Here is a 19,536-nt window from a genome sequence, read left to right on the forward strand (position 1 = left end):
AATTTGGTGATGTGGAAGTAGGAATCACTTTTAAAAGTGATAAAGTATTACAGGATAATAGTAGCCTTAAAAAAAGAGTTAATACATGATTTAGTCCCTTGACTATTATGATTTTACCATTTTGACCATCGACTTATAAACTTGCTCAATTTTATCCCCCAATTATGCAATTGTTAATCAAAATAGTCATAATTAAAACTATTTTGGTTTGGATAAAGTAATATTTTAGGTAAATATTGTATAATTGAGAATGAAATTGAACAAGTTTGAAAGTTGATGACCACACTGACAAAATGTTAATAGGCAAGGGACCAAATCGGGTATGAACTCCCAAAAAAACAAGAGTAATACTACCTTGACTCCTATTTTCTACTCCATACAATGTGAGAATGCCTTGATTGTCTAATAAAATTAGGTGTCATGATTTTTGTTCATTCATTTTTCTTCATTTAATAAAAATTAAGAAAAAAAATTGGAAGTGTAATTTGAGAGTAGAGCCCGTAGAGGTAATATTTTTTAAAAACAAGAGGCACATGCTCACATGCCATTACAACGGTTGTTATACTGTGGACCATGGTCCGAAAACGACGTTATTTTTTTAAGTAAAGAAACGCTAATTGTTAAATTTTAACAAATCCCGTAATTTTTTTTTTTTTTTTTTTGTGTTCAAAACAAAAAGGAACTACAGTGTACCTAAAATGAAACTGAATAATTTGTTTCACATATTGTGTTTATATTATCAAATGAAACTGTAATTAAATTAAAATGATACTTTAGTTGTATTGAAATGAAACTGCAGAATGTATAAAATGAAAATGAATAACATGTATAACATATTGAGTGTATATTGTCAAATAAAACTATAATTGACTTATAATTATAATTTAGTGGTGTTGTAATAAGACTATAATATATATAAAACAAAATTCAGTAACAGGTCTCACTATAATAAGATTACTGTGTATGTATAATGTTACATGAAACTATAATTAAAACAAAATTGAACTCTAGTTGTTTGAAATTAAACTACAATATAAATATATATATATATATATATATATATATATATATATATATATATATATATATATATATATATATATATATATATATATATGATGGAATAATCACGGAGCTGGAGTGGAGCGACGCAATTCGAATCGGGTCTGACCCCGGAGCAGGACGAACCACCCCGGGCTCGGCCTCATGGGCTCGGCCGAGCTCCTCGAGTGGAGCGAGTCCCGCGGCTCCTCTCGCGGGCCCGGGGCCCGTTGCGGCCAGGGGCTATATAAACACCCCCCTGGTGTCCTAATCAGGCATCTCGTACTTTTCCTACAACATTTGTCTTGTTATTACACGTCCTGAACCTCTGTAATAGCATTTTATATTCAATTAATACAATACTTACCGTTTTATTATCCGTTCTTCGTATTCAACATATATTCGGGTTGTATAATCCGGACCCCCGGGTTCATATAATCCATCTTTGGTGCACTTGCTGAGAGCGGTTGTATAAGCTTAAGCGCTCTCCCTATTATCCTTTATTGACAGCAATGACAAGATCCGGGTCGAACACCCACAACTCGCAGGGCTAACGCGACCTCGCCCTCGTCAACTGCCCCAACGGGATCGTGGCAAGCCGACAGACCATGTCTGTGGGGGCCGGGGAGGACCTCCGGGATCAGATCAACGGGAGTCGGCAGGGGGCTGTGGGGGACCTTCGGAGTCGTCTCACCAACAATCGCCCTTTCGGCGGGGCAGCGCCACCCGCACCACCTCAGGTCCCGACCTCCCAACAAGATGCCGTCATACTAGAACAGGCGGCGAACGCGCTCAACCGCGTCGCGACAGGGCTGCACCGGGGAGGCCCAGCGCCCCCACCTCCGCCCCCTCAGAGGGTGCGCAGCGGCCCCAGCACTCAGGCGCCCCGGGAACCCGCAGCGCCGGCTGAGGAGGAAGTCAATTCACCACGACCTTCTGGGAGGCGCGACGGGGCGGAAGCCACCCGAGGCCGACACGAGCAGCGAGATGAAAGGCGAACTCGGCCGGCGCGTACCACCTCCACGCTCGGGCGGTTAGGCCCACGTGTACCGGCGCGAGACCGCCTGGGGCCGGGGCCGGCCACACACGTCAAGCAGGAGGAGTCATCGTGCTCGCGGAGATCCCAGAGCCACGAACCCCGTGTCCCGAGGCAGCGGGAGCCGGCTCCACCCGTGGAACGCTCAGGGGAGACCAGAGGCCAACCCCCGAGCACCCAGTGCGAAGAGATGGAACAGTTGCGTCGACAGATCCGCGACACCTTCACGGAGGCCATCATGGCCGAGCCTTTACCCCGGGACTTCCGATTCCTGACCATCAAACCCTACACGGGGGCAACGGACCCGCGGGACCACCTCAACAGGTACAAGGTGGTCATGATGATGACAGGCATAAATGACGCCATCATGAGTCGCGGCTTTTGCACGACTCTAGATGGGCAGGACCAGGATTGGTTCGGGTCCCTCCCGGGGGACTCCATTCCCACTTTTGCGGTCCTGACTAAGAAGTTCATGTCGCACTTCGCGGGCAGCGTACAACGGCGAAAGCAGTTCGCCGACCTATGTTACCTGAAGCAAGACAAGTCGGAATATCTGGCGGAGTACCTGAGTAAGTGGAAGAAAGAAGCTATGGGGGTAACAAATTTTGATGAAAGGTCCGCCATCCCGTTTTTCACCAACAACCTCAGGTCGGGTCCTTTCCACAGCGACCTTGTTCGGAATGAGCCGAAGACCTACGCAGAATTGATGGACCGCGCCGCGCGGTACGCCAATGCGGAAGCGGCAGAGAAGAGGAAGAAGGAGGAGGAGGAAGGCCGCGGACAGGGCGACAGGGCATCTCACCCTCAAGAGGATCGCCGCCCTCCCCGGTCGCGACGTGACCGGGGTCCCCGTCTAGCCCCGCTACGACACTTGACCCCGTTGACACATCCTGTTAGCGTCATCCTGGACCATGCCGAGGACATGGGCATCGTGTCGTTCCCCGAGGAATGCTTAAAGATCTCCCCCAAAGCCGACCCGAAGAAATATTGCCGCTTCCATCGGCAACGTGGACACGACACCGACGAATGTATGGTCCTCAAGAGGTAGATTGAGGAGCTCATTCAACGGGGATACCTGGGGCAATACATGAAGAGATCCGGGCAGGACCACGCAAAAGGCCCTGACAACACCCGAAAGAAGAAGGATGGCACCGGGCCCTCTACTTCCGCCCCGCGCAAGAGGGAGCTCGACCACCTCACGGAGGACAAGGAGACCGAGCCAGACAGCCCACCAAAGAAGAAGGTCATCCACGTCATCTTCGGCGGCCCGGAGGGAGGGGACACACCCGCCGAGAGAAAGAAGTGGACGCGGAGCCTGTACGTTGGGGAGGTCGTCAGAGCACCCCACGAGAAGAGGACACGCAGGGAGCCCATAACGTTCACCGACGACGACCTCCCGGATGGACCCTTACCCCACCGGGACGCATTGGTAATCCGCTTGGACCTTAATGACACCATCGTCCACCGGGTATTGGTAGATACGGGGAGCTCCGTGAATGTCGATAGACTCGTCATCGCTAGGCGGGAGGTCCGCGTAGTCAATAGAGTCTAGGATGGACCAATAATGGAAGTGGATAATCAAAGGTAGGTCGACCGGGTGTGTATCCTCGGCAAGAGGCACTATGCTCATAAAAAAAATAGCTACGAAACTCCAAAAGGGGGTTTTGCACGAGACTCACCCGACTCAAGCAAGGAAGGGATGACGAAGGAAGCACGGAGGGAGGACGCGTGGAGCTCGGGTCGGCCTCGGGTGGCGGGCTCGGCCGGCGGTGACTCGGGGTCGGCGTGGGAGGGGGGGTCGGCCTCGGCAGGGGGCTGGGGTTGGCCGGGGTGCTGGTCGGCGGTCGGCGGCCGGAATTTGAGGGGAAAAGAGGGAGATAATTTTTCAGCTTGGTGGAGTTTTTTGTGTGTGTGAGGAGTGTGGGGAATGCTACTTTATATAGGGGAGAGAGGGGGAAAAAAGGGGGAAAAGGGCGGGGGGGGGGGGGGGGAAAGAGGAGACATTTTTTGGGAAAATGGGGGAAATTTTGGGAAGAGAGAAAGGTGAGGTGTTGGGAATGTGAGGAGGTTTGGAAGGATGGATGGGGTATTTAAAGGGGAAGTGGAAGGGTTGTGGTAGGATGGGGACTCTTAGCTGATGAGAATTTGTTCAGGTTTGAATTCCAATCCGGTTAGGAGTCCTACCGCGCTAAGAATTCTGCGAGAAGAAAGAGTAATTTTTGGAAACATGATTCGGGGCCCCGTAATTATTAGGTTCATTTGTACTCTCTCGCGCTGACGACTCCTCGCAGCCCCGAGAGTGGGGGACTGATGATGGAATAATCACGGAGCTGGAGCGGAGCGACGCAATTCGAACCGGGTCTAACCCCGGAGCAGGACGAACCACCCCGGGGTCGGCCCAGCGGGGGGTCGCCGTGGGCCGACTCCCCGAGCTCGACCGAGCCCATGCTCGGCCCATTGGCCGAGCTCCGTGCTCGGCCAAGGGCCGGGTCCTCGCGTGGAGCGAGTCCCGCGGCGCGGGCCGCGACTCTTCTCGCGGGCCCGGGGCTCGTAGCAGGGGCTATATAAACACCCTCGGTGTCCTAATCAGGCATCTCGTACTTTTCCTACAATATTTGTCTTGTTATTACACGTCCTGAACCTCTGTAATAGCATTTATATCCAATTAATACAATACTTACCGTTTTATTATCCGTTCTTCGTATTCAACATATATTCGGGTTGTATAATCCGGACCCCCGGGTTCATATAATTCATCAATATATATATATATATTATAAAATGAATATGTTATACAAACAAAATTAATTATGCAAGAAGAAATGACACTTTTTGGACAATGGTCGACAATAAAATTTGAACATTCCAGCGTGCCAACGTGTTTCTCACCGGTCACAAATAGACCAAGAAACGCCAAAACTCCATTTTCCCGCCCGGCCATGGCGGCGAATCTCCTTTGCTTTTCACTCTCCCAGAACAAGAAGCTCACTCCGAGCTTCCACTACAATGTCAGTAAATTTTAGTTAATTCCTCTCCTCTACAGACAACGCCGCAGCGATACGCATCTGGTCCGTAATGGCGTCTTTGCCAAGGCAATTGAGTTAAAACCCATGCCTATGAAGCAGGTTCAGAAGCAAGCCAAGCCGGACGACTCAACCGTGCTTCTGGATGTGATGGGGATGATGTGCGGCGCGTGCGTATCACGCGTAAAATCGATCCTCTCCGCCGACAACATGTTGACTGAGACAGCCGCACTGAAGCTGAAATCGGCCGCTGCTGCTGTTGCGGAGGAGGGAAGTGCTGCTGAGTAGCTAGCTAAGAGGCTGACAGATTGTGGACAAGAGAGCGTCGGGGCTTGGGATTGAAGATAAGGTGAAGGAATGGAAGGAAATGGTGGCGAAGAAGGAGGCTTTGCTTGTGGAGATTCGGAACCGGGTGGCGTTTGCATGGACTCTCTCGGCATTCATGTTGGTCATGGTAAAGCAAATTAAAATTTGTATTTTTATTTTAAAAGAAGGAATTTACCCTTGGCTTTACTTCTGATCTCTAATTTTCAATAAGTTCTTATAATTTTCACCATCAATTTAAGTAAGCTATTTTAAAATGTTTGTTCAGGTTTATTCTCATGTGCGATTGAATTTTGAATTTAGCAGCTGAATCTCCTTACATGGGTTTTATTGAGTTAAATGCAATCTCATAGTCTATAATTTGGGTTCTAGTAAATACCAGCTATGATTCTCTATTGGGTCAGGCCATGTTTAGTCCTTAACATTCAAACTGAGCACTATTGGTCCTCTGAGTATTGATTTGCAGCATTGTTTTGTTCTTCTGTTAGATTGCTCTATCTGTTGTCATTTCATTTTTGTCTTCCTCTTATAAGCAAACAATGAGGCTGCTCTCTTCCATTAGTATTCCACTTCGAGGTAGCTTTAATCTCTTTTAGGTTGTCAAGATAATTATAGTACAGCACATTACATATCTAACCCACCATGCATCACTGGTTTCACATTACTGACTCTGTCGACACTCCTCCAGCGGCACCACTAGTGAGGAGCAGGAGGAGAAGGGGAACTTCTGTTTGTCTGATGTTGACGAAGGGTCGTGTTATTCCCAGTTCTATTCCACAGATGATGTCTCTACCTATGATAACTACAGCTAAGCCTCTAGGTCTGATATAGCTGAGATTGTGGAATCCCAATGAGCTTCGTTATTGGCAGAGTCCAATTGCTCAGATGGTTTTGAGAAAGGGGTTGGTGAAACCAAGGTGCATTTGAGGAAAATTGAAAAATATTGTAGGAATTTTCATCTGAACATTCATCTTTAGGGTTTTGTTTTTTAATTTGGGGATTATGTGTTTTAAAAAGCTGATGGTTTTGTTTTGTTTGTTTTTTTGTTTTGTTTTGTTCTTCTTTTTTTTTTTTTTTTTCAAGAAATTCAATGCTTCCTTGTAGGGCACTATCTTGAATATAAATATGAATGATGATATTCCAATATCCAGTGAACTAACTAGCACCAGGGTACATAATTTTTTTTTACTACTCTTTGAAGTTCAAGAAGTTATTGATGTAGAAGGTTCTGTAGTGATGGCAAAAAATTGATTTTCCATTCACAGGATGTGTCACCTTGGTACTGTAAAACACAGCTTCTTCTTCTTCTTTACTCGTAGGACTAACGGGTCAATTTGAAAATTAAGGACCAAACGTGGCGTGACCACAATACTCGGAGGACAACTGCTAGAATCAACTCTTTGGGTTCTCAATGCTTTTCGTCCCACTTTTTTTGTCCCAACAGTAAAACCCCTTGCTATTTTTTTTAACAACTCATGGTTTCTTAACTTTACAAAAATAACTGTTGTTCAATTTTCATCCATTCTTTTAAGTTTGGATGGAATATTAATGAAATGTGTGCTATGTACAATGCTCCGGGCCCGCATCTAAGCCCGTGTCAGTCACACAGTGTCAAAGCCCTCCAGTATATGAGCATATTGAGATTGAGATGATCATCCAGGAAAAAAAGCACTGACATGTTTCTCATGTTGCCACTATGGATGTATTTTCCATGTGTTATGCAAGTTTAATAGAGTATCTATGCACTCTATACATATCTATACAAGTTGGTAAATGGACTTTGTAGTGATTGTCAAGGAAACACATATTTCAGATAGACATCCTTGCTGTTGAGGACTAAACATATGTTCGGTTGTAGGCAATGTGAGAATATGTTAGTGTTTGTGTGTATGTGAGATCATCTCTACATTCTGTATGTGAAAATAGAATATTCCATCAAGATTATTTCATTGTGAACTTAGGGTTGTGAAAGGAGGAGACTCAATGTGGAATCACCCTTATTATTACATGGAGTACTCAAAACGGATAAGATAGTCATAATGGATTTTCTATTGATGGTGTATTGGTGTATTATGAAACAACATTTTATTTTTGCTTAGCCATTTAAATGCCTGTGGATTTCGTAGCACCCTCTTATGGGTATTGATTTTAACTTGAAATCATTCTCTAATTTGTGATAGGGACTTGGATAAAGCAGCTGTTTTTTTTTTTTTTTTTTTTTTTTTTTTTTTTTTTTTTTTTTTCGGAGTTGTATTTTAGGGTAATTCAGCAAAATCCTCTGTTTATATATGATTGGCTATCCTCCTATAACTGTTCATCCTTGAAAATGACTCAAAATAAGTGTTTTTTTTTTTCTTTTTCTCCAGACTTGCTTTTTGATGGTTTACAAGCATTCATGATGGGATCACCAAATATGAACCCTCTACTTGGCTTTGGTTCACTTGCTGCATTTGCTATAAGAGCTGTAAGAATTATTTGAAGTTGGGCATCATTTTGTTTGTTGTATTATTTCAATATCTTTTTAGTTCTTTAGCTGTTAATGTTGTTATGTTCATCTCTCTCTTAGGCCTAAAATGTTGAAACACTTCTCACAGGTGTCACTTCTTAACCCTGAACTTCAATGGGATGCTTCATTTTTTGATAAACCGGTTTGTTTCGTTTCTTGTTTATCCCTTTATTTTTGCTCAAAAAGGATCTTTTTTTCCCTTTTCTTTCACTTGCTTAAAGTGAGCTTCAAGTCACAACTTACGCGTAGGAAAGTATTTCTGCATTATTTCCTTTTCAATATTCTGTTCAATCCATTGATTTTAGTTGCTTTTTAGCCATTCTCTTCAGTCTTCACTAGTCACAGATGTCATATCTGACTTACAAATATATGTTTTGAACTGATTCAAAACTCAAAAGGCTTAGTTACTCCACTATATATAATATATTTGTAAGAGGTTGCTCACTGGAAACTGCTCATTTTTGCATGCAGGTCATGCTTCTTGGCTTTGTTCTGTTTGGCCATTCTCTGGAGGAAAGGGCCAGGCCGAAAGCTTCTAGTGACATGAATGAGCTTCTGGTAAATCCTTCTCGTTGTACTATTTCAATGTTCCTCTTTTTAAATTGGTGGTTGTATGTGTGTGTTCTGAGAGGAGGAACGGGGATGGGGCTTCAGACTAGTGTCAAGAAACATAATTTGAAGGCTAAAGGGAAGAACTGCTTCACACAATGGTTTGCAGTTTTCAAAGTGTTCAATCTCCTACATGGAGAGAGAGAGAGAGTTTCTAATAAAAAATTCTACTTGTCCTCTCAGGTGGGACAAGCAGCACTGTTCTTATCTAATAGCTATATATCAGTTAGGCATTGCCCTTGGGTGATTTTGATACTCAGACCAGAAAGAAGTAGATGGTTGACAATTGTATAGTCATTTTCTGCTGAAAGACGGCTGCCTGAGTGTGGCTTGCTGTGGGGTAAAAAGGGTGAGGGGTGTTGCAAGAATTGAACTCACAACCTCTCGCACCCAAAGTAAGAATCATACCACTAGACCAAGCACCCAATTGATTGTTCATTCCACATTGAGCATTTATGCAACTAAAGTCTAAACACTAGTTTGTTAAATATTGAGATGAAAGAGTGAAAGACTGCTGACTTGAGTATATGCATGACTGTGGCTTGCTATGAGGTAAAAAAGGGTGAAGGGTGTTGCGAGAATCAAACTCACAATCTCTCACACCCAAAGCGGGAATCGTACCACTAGACCAAACACCCAATTGATTGTCAGTTCCACATTGAGCATTTGTGCAACTAAAGTCTAAACACTAGTTTGGCTGAGTATATGCAAGAGTGAGAGTGTTAGGGGGGGGGGGGGGGTGTTGCGAGAATCAAACTCACGACCTCTTGCACTCGAAGCAAAAATCATACCACTAGACCAAACACCCATTTGATTGTTGATTTCACATTGAGCATTTGAGCAATCCCTAAAGTCTAAACACAAGTTTGTTAAATATTGAGATGAAAGAGTGAGATTTCCGATTGAGTATATGCATGAGTGTGATTTGCTGTATGGTTAAAAAAGGTGAGGGGTGTTGTGAGAATCGAACTCACGACCTCTTGCACCCAAAGCAAGAATCATACCACTAGACCAAACACCCAATTGATTTGGAATGCAATATTTACTTAATAGGAACTATGATGCTGGCATATTATACTATGGACCATGATTTACATTGCAATGTGGACCACAAATGAATGTTCACTTTTAGTATACTGAATGTTCATTTTTAATGTACTGAAAGTTCATTTTTTTTGGATGTATAGCTAAAAATGAACTTTTAGTACACAAAAATGAACCTTCACAAAATGAACATTCAATGTACTAAAAATGAACGCTCAGTATACTAATAATGAATCTTATGTCAATGGTCTACCCATCTTGTTGTCAATATATTCTTCTTTCCTTATTTTGTTGTACATCTATATATCCCTTGATTATCTTTCTAAGATTTTCCATAATTATTGTGTATATTCTTGCTGTAACTACTGGTCTTACTCTTCCTATGTTAGAGCCTATGTTTAAGGGATATTTTTATTATTCTTCCAAAAGGAATTGGACCCCAACTGAGCATTTGGGAGGATGTAAATCATGAGTTTGTAAATCATGGTAACTCAACTGAACATGAACCACAGAGGGGATAAGGGGATATTTTTATTATTCTTCCAAAAGGAATTGGACCCCAACTGAGCATTTGGGAGGATGTAAATCATGGTAACTCAACTGAACATGAACCACAGAGGCTAGATCTTTGCTAACTGTGCACAAGGAACCCCTCTGATTTTGAGAGGTAGCTCCCACACTGCCGCTGGTGAGACTCGATCCCTGGTCATTCTTCCAAAATTTCACCTCTATGACCAGTTGAGCTGCCCATGCGGGTAATTTGATTTTTATTATTGTCTATATATATTGTAATTTTGACCATAAAAAATATAGAAAAATATTTTAGAAACTTTCTCTTTCTTCTATGTTTTGTCATGGTATTAGAGCCAAAATTTTGAGAAAATATTTTAGAAACTTTCTCTTTCTTTTATGTTTTGTCATGGTATTAGAGCCAAAATTTTGAGATAATCATGTGTCTGGTTCCTTGTCTTGTTCCGAGATCTTAGTGATTTTGATCTTGTATCTCTAGTATCCTACTATTCTGTTTTCTTGGACCTGTTCTCTTAGTTCTTGTTTCTAATTGACTCATGTCTTTGGAACAATCTGAACATTTTTTTGTTCGATTTAATGGCAAAAACCATTCTGCCTGGGCATTCCAATTTGAGCTCTTTGTCAAGGGAAAGGAATTATGGAGTCATATTGATGAGACTGATCCTGCACCTAACAGAGAAAAGGAGGAGAAATATGCAAAATGGGAGATGAAGTATGCTTAGATTATGTCTTGGATCCTTGGAAGTGTGGAACCCTCCGTACTTCTCAATCTCAGGCGTTATAAGACCTCTAGAGAAATGTGGAATTACTTGAAGAAAATTTACAAATTACAACCAAAGCAACATAGGTTACATAGCACGAATGTTTCAATTGAAACTCAAGTTGGGTCAACTCAGTCAAGGGTGTAAATCCAAGAGTTTTATTCTTCCTTTGAAAATCTTTGGGCTGAGTACACTGATATTGTGTATGAAAATGTTCCTCATGAAGGACTTTTTGCTGTACAAAGTATCCATGAAACCAGCAAGCGTGATCAATTTTTAATGAAGTTAAAGGGGGAGTTTGAAACGATAAGGTCTAACCTGATGAATAGAGAGCCGGTTCCTTCACTGGATATTTGTGTAGGAGAGCTTCTCAGGGAAGAACAACGGCTCACTACACAGGCTGTCTTGGAGCAGAAAGCTCAAAAGTCAAAATTCTGCTCCAATCCTACGCTGCTCAAGGGAGATATAAAGGAGGCAGAGATATGACTAATGTCCAGTGCTATAGTTGCAAAGTATTTGGTCACATTGCCAACAATTGTACTAAATTTTTTTGCAATTACTGTAAGAAAATAGGGCATATCATCAAAGATTGTTCCATTCGGCCTCCAAAGAAGCCTAAAACTGCCTACAATGTCTCAGTTGGTCCCTAGAGTGCCTCTAATTTTTGTCGAAGGATGTGGGTAAACAAGCTACAAAAAGAGTGCCCAAACGTAGAAATGTAGAAGAAAAACAACTAAGGGAAAACCGAACCAAAAATGTCAAAACCGTTGCCCCAAAACAGAGCATTGATGCCAGTGGATATCTGTTAACAAGAATGTCCCGTAGACAAGTGTGTACACTCTTTTCCTCGCTCACACCAAAACAAAAACAGGATGTGGAAGACATGGGGTGTTTGGGGCAATATTAAACATGCAACTATCTGGGTGGGATGACAGATTAACTAGATATATTGTTGAACGATTTGATATTTATAAATGCGTCTGGGATTGGAAGGGGATGAGATGATAATCTTAGAAGAAAATGTAGACAACACGTTAAATCTTCATAGAGGTCAGAACCTTGTTGTTGAGGGCACTTTTGAAAATGAACATGAAGAGTATAGAAACTTATTGAAGGAGTGGAGAGAAAGATGGGGCATAACTCGTGGTTTCCTAGTAACATGCCAAATGGTTGCAACAATGATTGATAGAGGAGACCACAACGACATGTTTAAGAAAGATTTCATTGTCAACTACCCCAACACCACCACCTACACAAGTTGAGAACGTTGCAACACCAACATCTGATGCAAGGGAAGTAGAAATGGTTTATACTAAAATTCTAAACATTGCAAGGATGTCTAAGAAGACTTGCAATAGGAAGAGGATAATGAAAGAACCATTTCTACTGAACAACTGGACGCCACAACAATGGGTGGAGTTGAACAAGGTATTTTTGATAGGTATGTTAAATCTTCTATCTATGCAGTGCTTTAGCATATATTGTTAAATAAAATTGTAGTTGAATTGAAATGATATTGTAGTGTTTGCGTAATAAAACTATAGTGTGTATAGATTGAAACTGAGTAACAATTCTCACATATTTGTTGTATATCGTCAAATGAAATTGTAGTTGGATTAAAATAATACTGTGGTGTTTATGTAATGAAACTACGGTGTGTATAAAAAATGAAATTGTGTAGAACATATGGTTGGATTAAAGTTATAATTTATTGCTACTGTAATAAAAAGCTAATTCTGAATCTGATAATGAGGATTTGGAAGATAATACAAGGAAATTCAAGAACCTGCCCAGAATGATGAGGAGTTGAAGGATGTAGGTCTTAGGGACAGGTTGATCTCAGACTTTGCATTCATTGAACCATCAAATTACATCTCTAGAGTATGATAAGACCTCATTATTTTTACCTCTTACTATATCATTTCTACTTTTCTAGCAAGGAATTCTTATTTATGTATAAGGGTTACTCTGTGAACAAAGAACATTACTCTTATTAAAATTGTTGATTCCAAATTGAGCATTTGACCAACTAAAGTCGGTGTGTTGTGAGAATCATACCACTAGACTGCTAATTGAGTGTATGCATGAGTATGACTTGTTGTCAAAGAATTGAACTCACAACCCCTCGCTCCCAAAGCGAGAATCATACCACTAGACCAAACACCCAATTGATTGTTTATTACACATTGACCAACTAAAGTCTAAACATTAGTTTGTTAAATATTGAGATGAAAGAAGACTGCTATTGAGTATATGCATGAGTGTGACTTGCTGTGGGGGAAAAGAAGTGAGGGGTGTTGTGAGAATTGAACTCACGACCTCTCACACCCAAAGCAAGAATCATACCACTAGACCAAACACCCATTTGATTGTTGATTCTACATTGAACATTTGAGCAACTAAAGACTGCTGACTGAGTATATGCATGAGTGTAACTTGCTGTGAGGTAAAAAAGATAAGGGGTGTGTGAGAATTGAACTCACAACCTCTCACACCCAAAGCAAGAATCATACATTCATACCACTAGACCAAACACCCAATTGATTGTGAATTCCACTTGATTGTTGATTCCACATTGAGCAACTAAAGTCTAAACACTAGTTTGTTAAATATTGAGACAAAAGACAGAGTGGAAGACTGCTAACTAAGTATATACATGAGTGTGACTTGCTATGAGGCATAGACTAAGTGTTGCAAGAATCAAACTCACAACCTCTAGCACCCAAAGCAAGGATCAAACTCACAACCTCTAGCACCCAAAGCAAGAATCATACCACTAGACCAAACACTCAATTGATTACTGATTTCACATTGAGCATTTGAGCAACTAAAGTCTTAACACTAGTTTGTTAAGTATTGAGATGAAAGAGCGAAAGAATTGAGTATATGCATGAGTGTGGCTTGCTGTGAGGTAAAAAAGGGTGAGGGGTGTTGCAAGAATTGAACTCAAAACCTCTCACACCTAAAGCAAGAATCATACCACTACACCAAACACCCAATTAATTGTTGATTTCACATTGAGCATTTGAGCAATCCCTAAAGTCTAAACACAAGTTTTTTAAATATGAGATGAAAGAGTGAAAGATTGCTGATTGAGTTTATGCATGAGTGTGATTTGCTGCATGGTTAAAAAGGGTAAGGGGTGTTGTGAGAATCAAACTCACGACTTCTTGCACCCAAAGCAAGAATCATACCACTAGACCAAACACCCAAATGATAAGGAATGCAATATTTACCTAATGGGAACTAAAAATGTTGGGAAATTATACTATTGGACCATGGTCCACATTGCAATGTGGACCACAGATAAATGTTCTCTTTTAGTATATTGAGTGTTCAGTTTTAATGTACTGAAAGTTCATTTTTTTGGAAGTATAGCTAAAAATGAACCTTCTGAAAATGAACATTCAATATGCTAATAGTAAACCTTAGGTCAATTGTCCATCTTGTAAGGTGGAACATGGTATAATGATTGCTTTGAGCTGAGGTTACCAGGTCCATAGTGTTTGATCAACTTAAATTATTGAAAAGAGAAAGTAGGTATTTATGAGGAAATGTTGATGCAGGTTTGACTGCATAATTCTTTGGTAGATGGACAGATATACATTTGTGAAAAAGGCTAGTTTAGTTTTGAAGAAAAAGAATGGAAGATATATAAGTAGGGTTAATAAAAGGAAGCATGATTGGAAAATTATGTGGGATGGGAGAGTTGGGATATTGCAGGATGTAGGGAGGAAAGAAGCCAATCTTTGGGACAGCATGATGTGGGATGCAGTGCATCACAGTTATGGCCCATCCTATTGCCATCCTTACTTCCCCAATTACAACTACCTCCTGGGTCACGTTTTGACTGCACAGAAATGTAATGTTCACAAATTTCTTTCTAGTGAAACTTTGGATGTTCTGTTTTCATTCCTTTTTTATCAGCTATTACTTTGTTTCAGGATAGTCCCAAAAAAATTGAGGCCACTTCAATTGGGTCCAACTCGACAATTTCCAAGATAGTTATCATGGTAAATGAGTTGGATTTTTAAGTTTTTTTTTTTTTTTTTTTTGGATACGGGTCAAATGTGCCTGAAACTATTTGAGAAAATGCAATTAGGCCATTCAACAACAATAGGCTCCAATTAACCCCCTAAACTTGGGGATAAAAATGCAATCAAGTCATTTTGACATGTTTTTATACGTAATGATCAAGTTAATGCTAACTTGGATTTTGGAGGCATCTCAGCATACTTTTTCTTATTTGGATGCCTATTTGATAGATTTTATTATTATTATTATTATTAAATTAAATGGTAAAAGAATGCTGCCATGAAAGTTATGTTTTATTATTATTATTATTATTATTATTATTATTATTAAAATGATATTTAACTTGAGGACCAAAATTGGAAAAAATCAATAGTCAAGGGACCGCTTATGGTTAAATTGAAAGTCGAGGATGAAAGTTGGTAAAGATCAATAGTCAAGGGACCATTTATAGTTCAATTGAAAGTCGAAAGATAAAAATTGGTAAATGACAATAATCAAGGAATCATTCTTGGAATTAACTCTTAATTAAATAAAATCTGAGTTGGATGACACATTTTGATGTGGCAGTGATGATTTCAATGCCATGCTAGCAAACTTAACCATACCATATAGTAAATGGATCTCCGAGGTACTTTGATCTCTAATTGCATTTTCTCAAATAGTTCTTGGGCCTATTTGACCCTTATACCTTTTATTTTTATTTTTTAATTTGGAGCCTTATTCAATAAATGCAACTTCAGCTTGCTGCTCTGAGTTCTTTAAACATAGAACTATAGCTGCCAGAAAGAGAAACAATTATTGACTTATTTGTTGGAAAATAGTTTTCTACCTACAGAGCATGAGAGTAAGAGGTAGGTCACACACATTGGAAAGAGATCACAAATTCATTGAAAGTCCCGAAAAGAATATGAAGTCTAGAATAATTTTAATTTTGTTTGCACTAAACTGAAAAATCCCCTGGGGGTTCATAAATTGGTCTCAAACCACAGATTGTGTGCAATCTAACCTTTAACTTCATAATGAGCAGTCAAATCTTTCATTTCTGATACTTGAGAATAATTGCTATCATCTTTGGCTGTTATTTACAGAACAAATGAATAAACAAAAAATAGTTTTTTTTTTTTTTTCAACAGGAAATGGTAGAAAATAGGGAGTAATGTTCAAATGGCTGCTGCTTGTAAAATACTGAAATTTGCTATTCCCCTTTCTCCAGGTTGAGGATGCTCAAGGCTGTGAAGCACCGATCCGGATTGCAGATTCAATTGCCAGACCATTTGTGTATAGTTTAATGACTTTATCAGCTACAACATTTGCTTTTTTGGTAGGGCTTTTTTTTTTTTTTTTTTTTTGGTAGTGCATTATAGAAACATGTAACCTTTTCCTATTGAATGGATCCATGTGCACAGAGACTTTATGGTCACTAATAAGATAATATAATTTGCAAGTTTCATTTTTGAAGCAACTGTGTGCTGCTAAATGGATGAACTGTTACTGCTATTGCAAACCTGCATTCCTACTACCAAAGCTTATTGCTTTTCATTTTACAGTCACTTAAAATATCCAAAACATACTTAGGAACTCTAATCTGTGCATTCTTGCACTCTGTATATAGCATGAATGGTTAACATTGGTTCTTTTTGACAGGTTGTGTCTTGCCCTTGTGCTTTAGGCCTTGCAACACCCACTGCAATTCTAGTTGGCACTTCACTTGGTAAATCATCAACTTCACTTTGCTTTTTACTCACTGCATTTGTTCCCATGTTAATATATATGCCCAACATTGAGGGCCCTATCTCAATCTTTTATTGCTGGCTTCCTTGGAGGGACCTCAGCAAGAAGGTTATGAAATAGAAAGTAGAAAGTGAATAAACATAAATAAACGGTAGGCCTAATGGTAGCAGCAAGTGCAGCCATTGTTTCCAAAGCTAATGCCTAATGGTTATCTATAAGAGGCATTGTGCAAGAATACTTCTTCTTATTGCCCAAATTCTTCTTTCTTACATGAATTTGATAAAAAGGAATGTTGCCTGCATTCCCCAAATTTATATTAAGAAATGACAATACCAAAACTAAGATGTAATCTTGCTTTCTAGATCCTAACTTTGTTAAACATTGAGATGAAAGAGTGGCAGGCTACTAACTGATTATATGCATGAACATAGTGAGGTGAGGGGTGTTGTGAGAATTGAACTTGCCCTATTGCACCAAAAGTAAAGGGGTGTTGTGAGAATTGAACTCACGACCTCTTGCACCCTAAGCGAGAATCATACCACTAGACAAAACACCCAATTGATTATCAATTCAACACATTGAACATTTGAGGAACTAAAGTCTAAACACTAGTTTGTTAAATAGTCTAAACACTAATTTGTTAAATATTGAGATGAAAGAGTGGAATGAGTATATGCCAGAGTGTGACTTGCGGTAGGTGAAAAAAATTGAGGGCTTGAGGGATGTTGTGAGAATTAAACTCACAACCTCTCGCACCCGAAGCGAGAATCATATCACTAGACCAAACACTCAATTGATTGTTGATTTCACATTGAGCATTTGAGCAACTAGAGACTGCTGACTGAGTATATGCATGGGGGTGACTTGCTGTGAGGTAAAAAAGGGTGAGGGGTGTTATGAGAATTGAACAAAAAAAAGTGAGGGGTGTTATGAGAATTGAACTCATGACCTCTCGCACCCAAAGCAAGAATCATACCCCTAAACCAAACACCCATTTGATTGTTGATTCCGCATTGAGCAACTAAAGCCTAAACACTAGCTTGTTAAATATTGAGATGAAATAGTGGGAGACTGCTAATTGAGTATACGCATGAGTGTGACTTGCTGTGAGGTGTAAAAGGGTGACGGGTGTTGTGAGAATTAAATTCACAACCTCTTGCACCCTAAGCAAGAATCGTACCACTATACAAAACACCCAATTGATTGTTAATTCCACATTAAACATTTGAGCAACTAAAGTCTAAACACTACTTTGTTAAATAGTAAAACACTATTTTGTTAAATATTGAGATGAAAGAGTGGAAAACTGCAAACTGAGTATATGCATGAGTGTGACTTGCGGTGAGGTGGAAAAAAGTGAGGATGTTGTGAGAATCAAATTCACAACCTCTCGCACCTGAAGCGATAATCATACCACAAGACCAAACACCTAATTGATTGTTGATTGCATATTGAGCAACTAAAGACTGCTGACTGAGTATATGCATGAGTGTAACTTACTGTGAGGTACAAAACCATAAGGAGGGTGTTGTGAGAATGAAACTCGATCTCTTGCACCCAAGCAAAGGGGTGTTGTGAGAATCAAACTCTATCTCTTGCACCCAAAGCAAAGGGGTGTTGTGAGAATTGAACTCACGACCTCTCACACCCTAAGCGAGAATCATACCACTAGACCAAACACCCAACAGATTATTAATTCCACGTTGTGCATTGAGGTGAAAAAGGGAGAGGGGTGTTGTGAGATTCAAACTCACAACCTCTCGCACCCGAAGCGAGAATCATACCACTAGACCAAACACCTAATTAATTGTTGATTTCACATTGAGCAACTAAAGACTGCTGACTGAGTGTATGCATGAGTATAACTTGTTGTGAGGTAAAAAACAGTTAGGGGTGTTGTGAGAATTAAACTCACAACCTATCGCACCCAAAGCGAGAATCATTACACTAGACCAAACACCCATTTGATTGTTGAGTTTAAACACTAATTTGTTAAATATTGAGATGAAAGAGTGAGAGACGGCTAACTGAGTATATGCATTGCTGTGAGGTGAGGGGTGTTGTGAGAATCAAACTCGACCTCTTGCGCCCAAAGCAAAGGGGTGTTGTGAGTATTAAATTCACAACCTCTTGCACCCTTTGCGAGAATCATACCACTATATCAAACAACAAATTGATTATTGTTAATTCCACATTGAACATTTGAGCAACTAAAGTCTAAACACTAGTTTGTTAAATAGTCTAAACACTAATTTGTTAAATATTGAGATGAAAGAGTGGAAGACTGCTAACTGAGCATATGAATGTGTGTGACTTGCTGTGAGGTGAAAAAAAGTGAGGGGTGTTGTGAGAATTGAACTCACAACCTCTCGCACCCAAAACAAAAATCATACCAATAAACCAAACACCCAATTGATTGTTGATTTCACATTGAGCAACTAAAGACTTCTGACTGAGTATATGCATGAGTGTAACTTGATGTGAGATAAAAAACAATAAGGGGAATCATACCACTAGACCATTCACGCATTTGATTGTTGAGTCTAAACACTATTTTGTTAGTAGAGATGAAATAGTGAGAGATAGCTAACTAAATATATACATTGCTATGAAGAAGGGGTGTTGTGAGAATTGAACTTACAACCTCTCGCACCCTAAGCGAGAATCATACCACTAGACCAAACACCCAATTAATTATTAATTCAACACATTGAGCATTTGAACAACTAAAGTCTAAACACTAGTTTGTTTTTTGAAGCAAAACACTAGTTTGTTAAATAGTGTAAACACTAATTTGTTAAATATTGAGATGAAAGAGTGGAAGACGGCTAACTGAGCATATGTACGAGAGTAACTTGCTGTGAGGTGAAAAAAAGTGAGGGGTGTTGTGAGAAT

At 40.3% G+C, this 19,536-nt stretch overlaps 1 protein-coding gene and 9 non-coding genes across 10 annotated transcripts; 1 reads left to right on the top strand and 9 right to left on the bottom strand.

Annotated features, from left to right (window-relative positions):
* Positions 1-5,139: 5,139 nt before the first annotated feature.
* LOC109151174 (copper-transporting ATPase PAA2, chloroplastic-like) lies at positions 5,140-16,761 on the top strand. The gene is made up of 7 exons (XM_019299093.1): positions 5,140-5,554; positions 7,791-7,888; positions 8,019-8,072; positions 8,402-8,488; positions 14,820-14,888; positions 16,124-16,231; positions 16,555-16,761. The coding sequence occupies exons 1-7, from the start codon at positions 5,458-5,460 to the stop codon at positions 16,759-16,761; spliced, it is 720 nt and encodes a 239-aa protein (XP_019154638.1). The 5' UTR covers positions 5,140-5,457.
* TRNAS-CGA lies at positions 9,276-9,347 on the bottom strand. The gene has a single exon. It is a non-coding gene; the product is annotated as a tRNA-Ser (tRNA).
* TRNAP-UGG lies at positions 9,489-9,560 on the bottom strand. The gene has a single exon. It is a non-coding gene; the product is annotated as a tRNA-Pro (tRNA).
* Positions 13,167-13,238, bottom strand: TRNAP-UGG. The gene has a single exon. It is a non-coding gene; the product is annotated as a tRNA-Pro (tRNA).
* Positions 14,015-14,086, bottom strand: TRNAP-UGG. The gene has a single exon. It is a non-coding gene; the product is annotated as a tRNA-Pro (tRNA).
* A 364-nt stretch (positions 16,762-17,125) lies between the features above and the next one.
* TRNAP-AGG lies at positions 17,126-17,197 on the bottom strand. Its single transcript has one exon. It is a non-coding gene; the product is annotated as a tRNA-Pro (tRNA).
* Positions 17,198-17,562: 365 nt separating this feature from the next.
* TRNAP-UGG lies at positions 17,563-17,634 on the bottom strand. The gene has a single exon. It is a non-coding gene; the product is annotated as a tRNA-Pro (tRNA).
* Positions 17,635-18,252: 618 nt separating this feature from the next.
* TRNAP-AGG lies at positions 18,253-18,324 on the bottom strand. The gene has a single exon. It is a non-coding gene; the product is annotated as a tRNA-Pro (tRNA).
* Positions 18,325-18,370: 46 nt separating this feature from the next.
* Positions 18,371-18,442, bottom strand: TRNAP-CGG. Its single transcript has one exon. It is a non-coding gene; the product is annotated as a tRNA-Pro (tRNA).
* Positions 18,443-19,257: 815 nt separating this feature from the next.
* Positions 19,258-19,329, bottom strand: TRNAP-AGG. The gene has a single exon. It is a non-coding gene; the product is annotated as a tRNA-Pro (tRNA).
* Positions 19,330-19,536: the final 207 nt, after the last annotated feature.

Source organism: Ipomoea nil, unplaced genomic scaffold, assembly GCF_001879475.1.
Source record: "Ipomoea nil cultivar Tokyo-kokei standard unplaced genomic scaffold, Asagao_1.1 scaffold2283, whole genome shotgun sequence".
Classification (NCBI taxonomy): domain Eukaryota; kingdom Viridiplantae; phylum Streptophyta; class Magnoliopsida; order Solanales; family Convolvulaceae; genus Ipomoea; species Ipomoea nil.

Excerpts from the sequence above, each read along its gene's own strand:
- LOC109151174 (XM_019299093.1), top strand. The coding sequence starts at position 5,458 with ATGGAAGGAAATGGTGGCGAAGAAGGAGGCTTTGCTTGTGGAGATTCG. Across the intron at positions 7,889-8,018 it reads CTGCATTTGCTATAAGAGCT|GTGTCACTTCTTAACCCTGA; the intron begins GTAAGAATTATT and ends CACTTCTCACAG. Across the intron at positions 8,073-8,401 it reads CTTCATTTTTTGATAAACCG|GTCATGCTTCTTGGCTTTGT; the intron begins GTTTGTTTCGTT and ends TTTTGCATGCAG.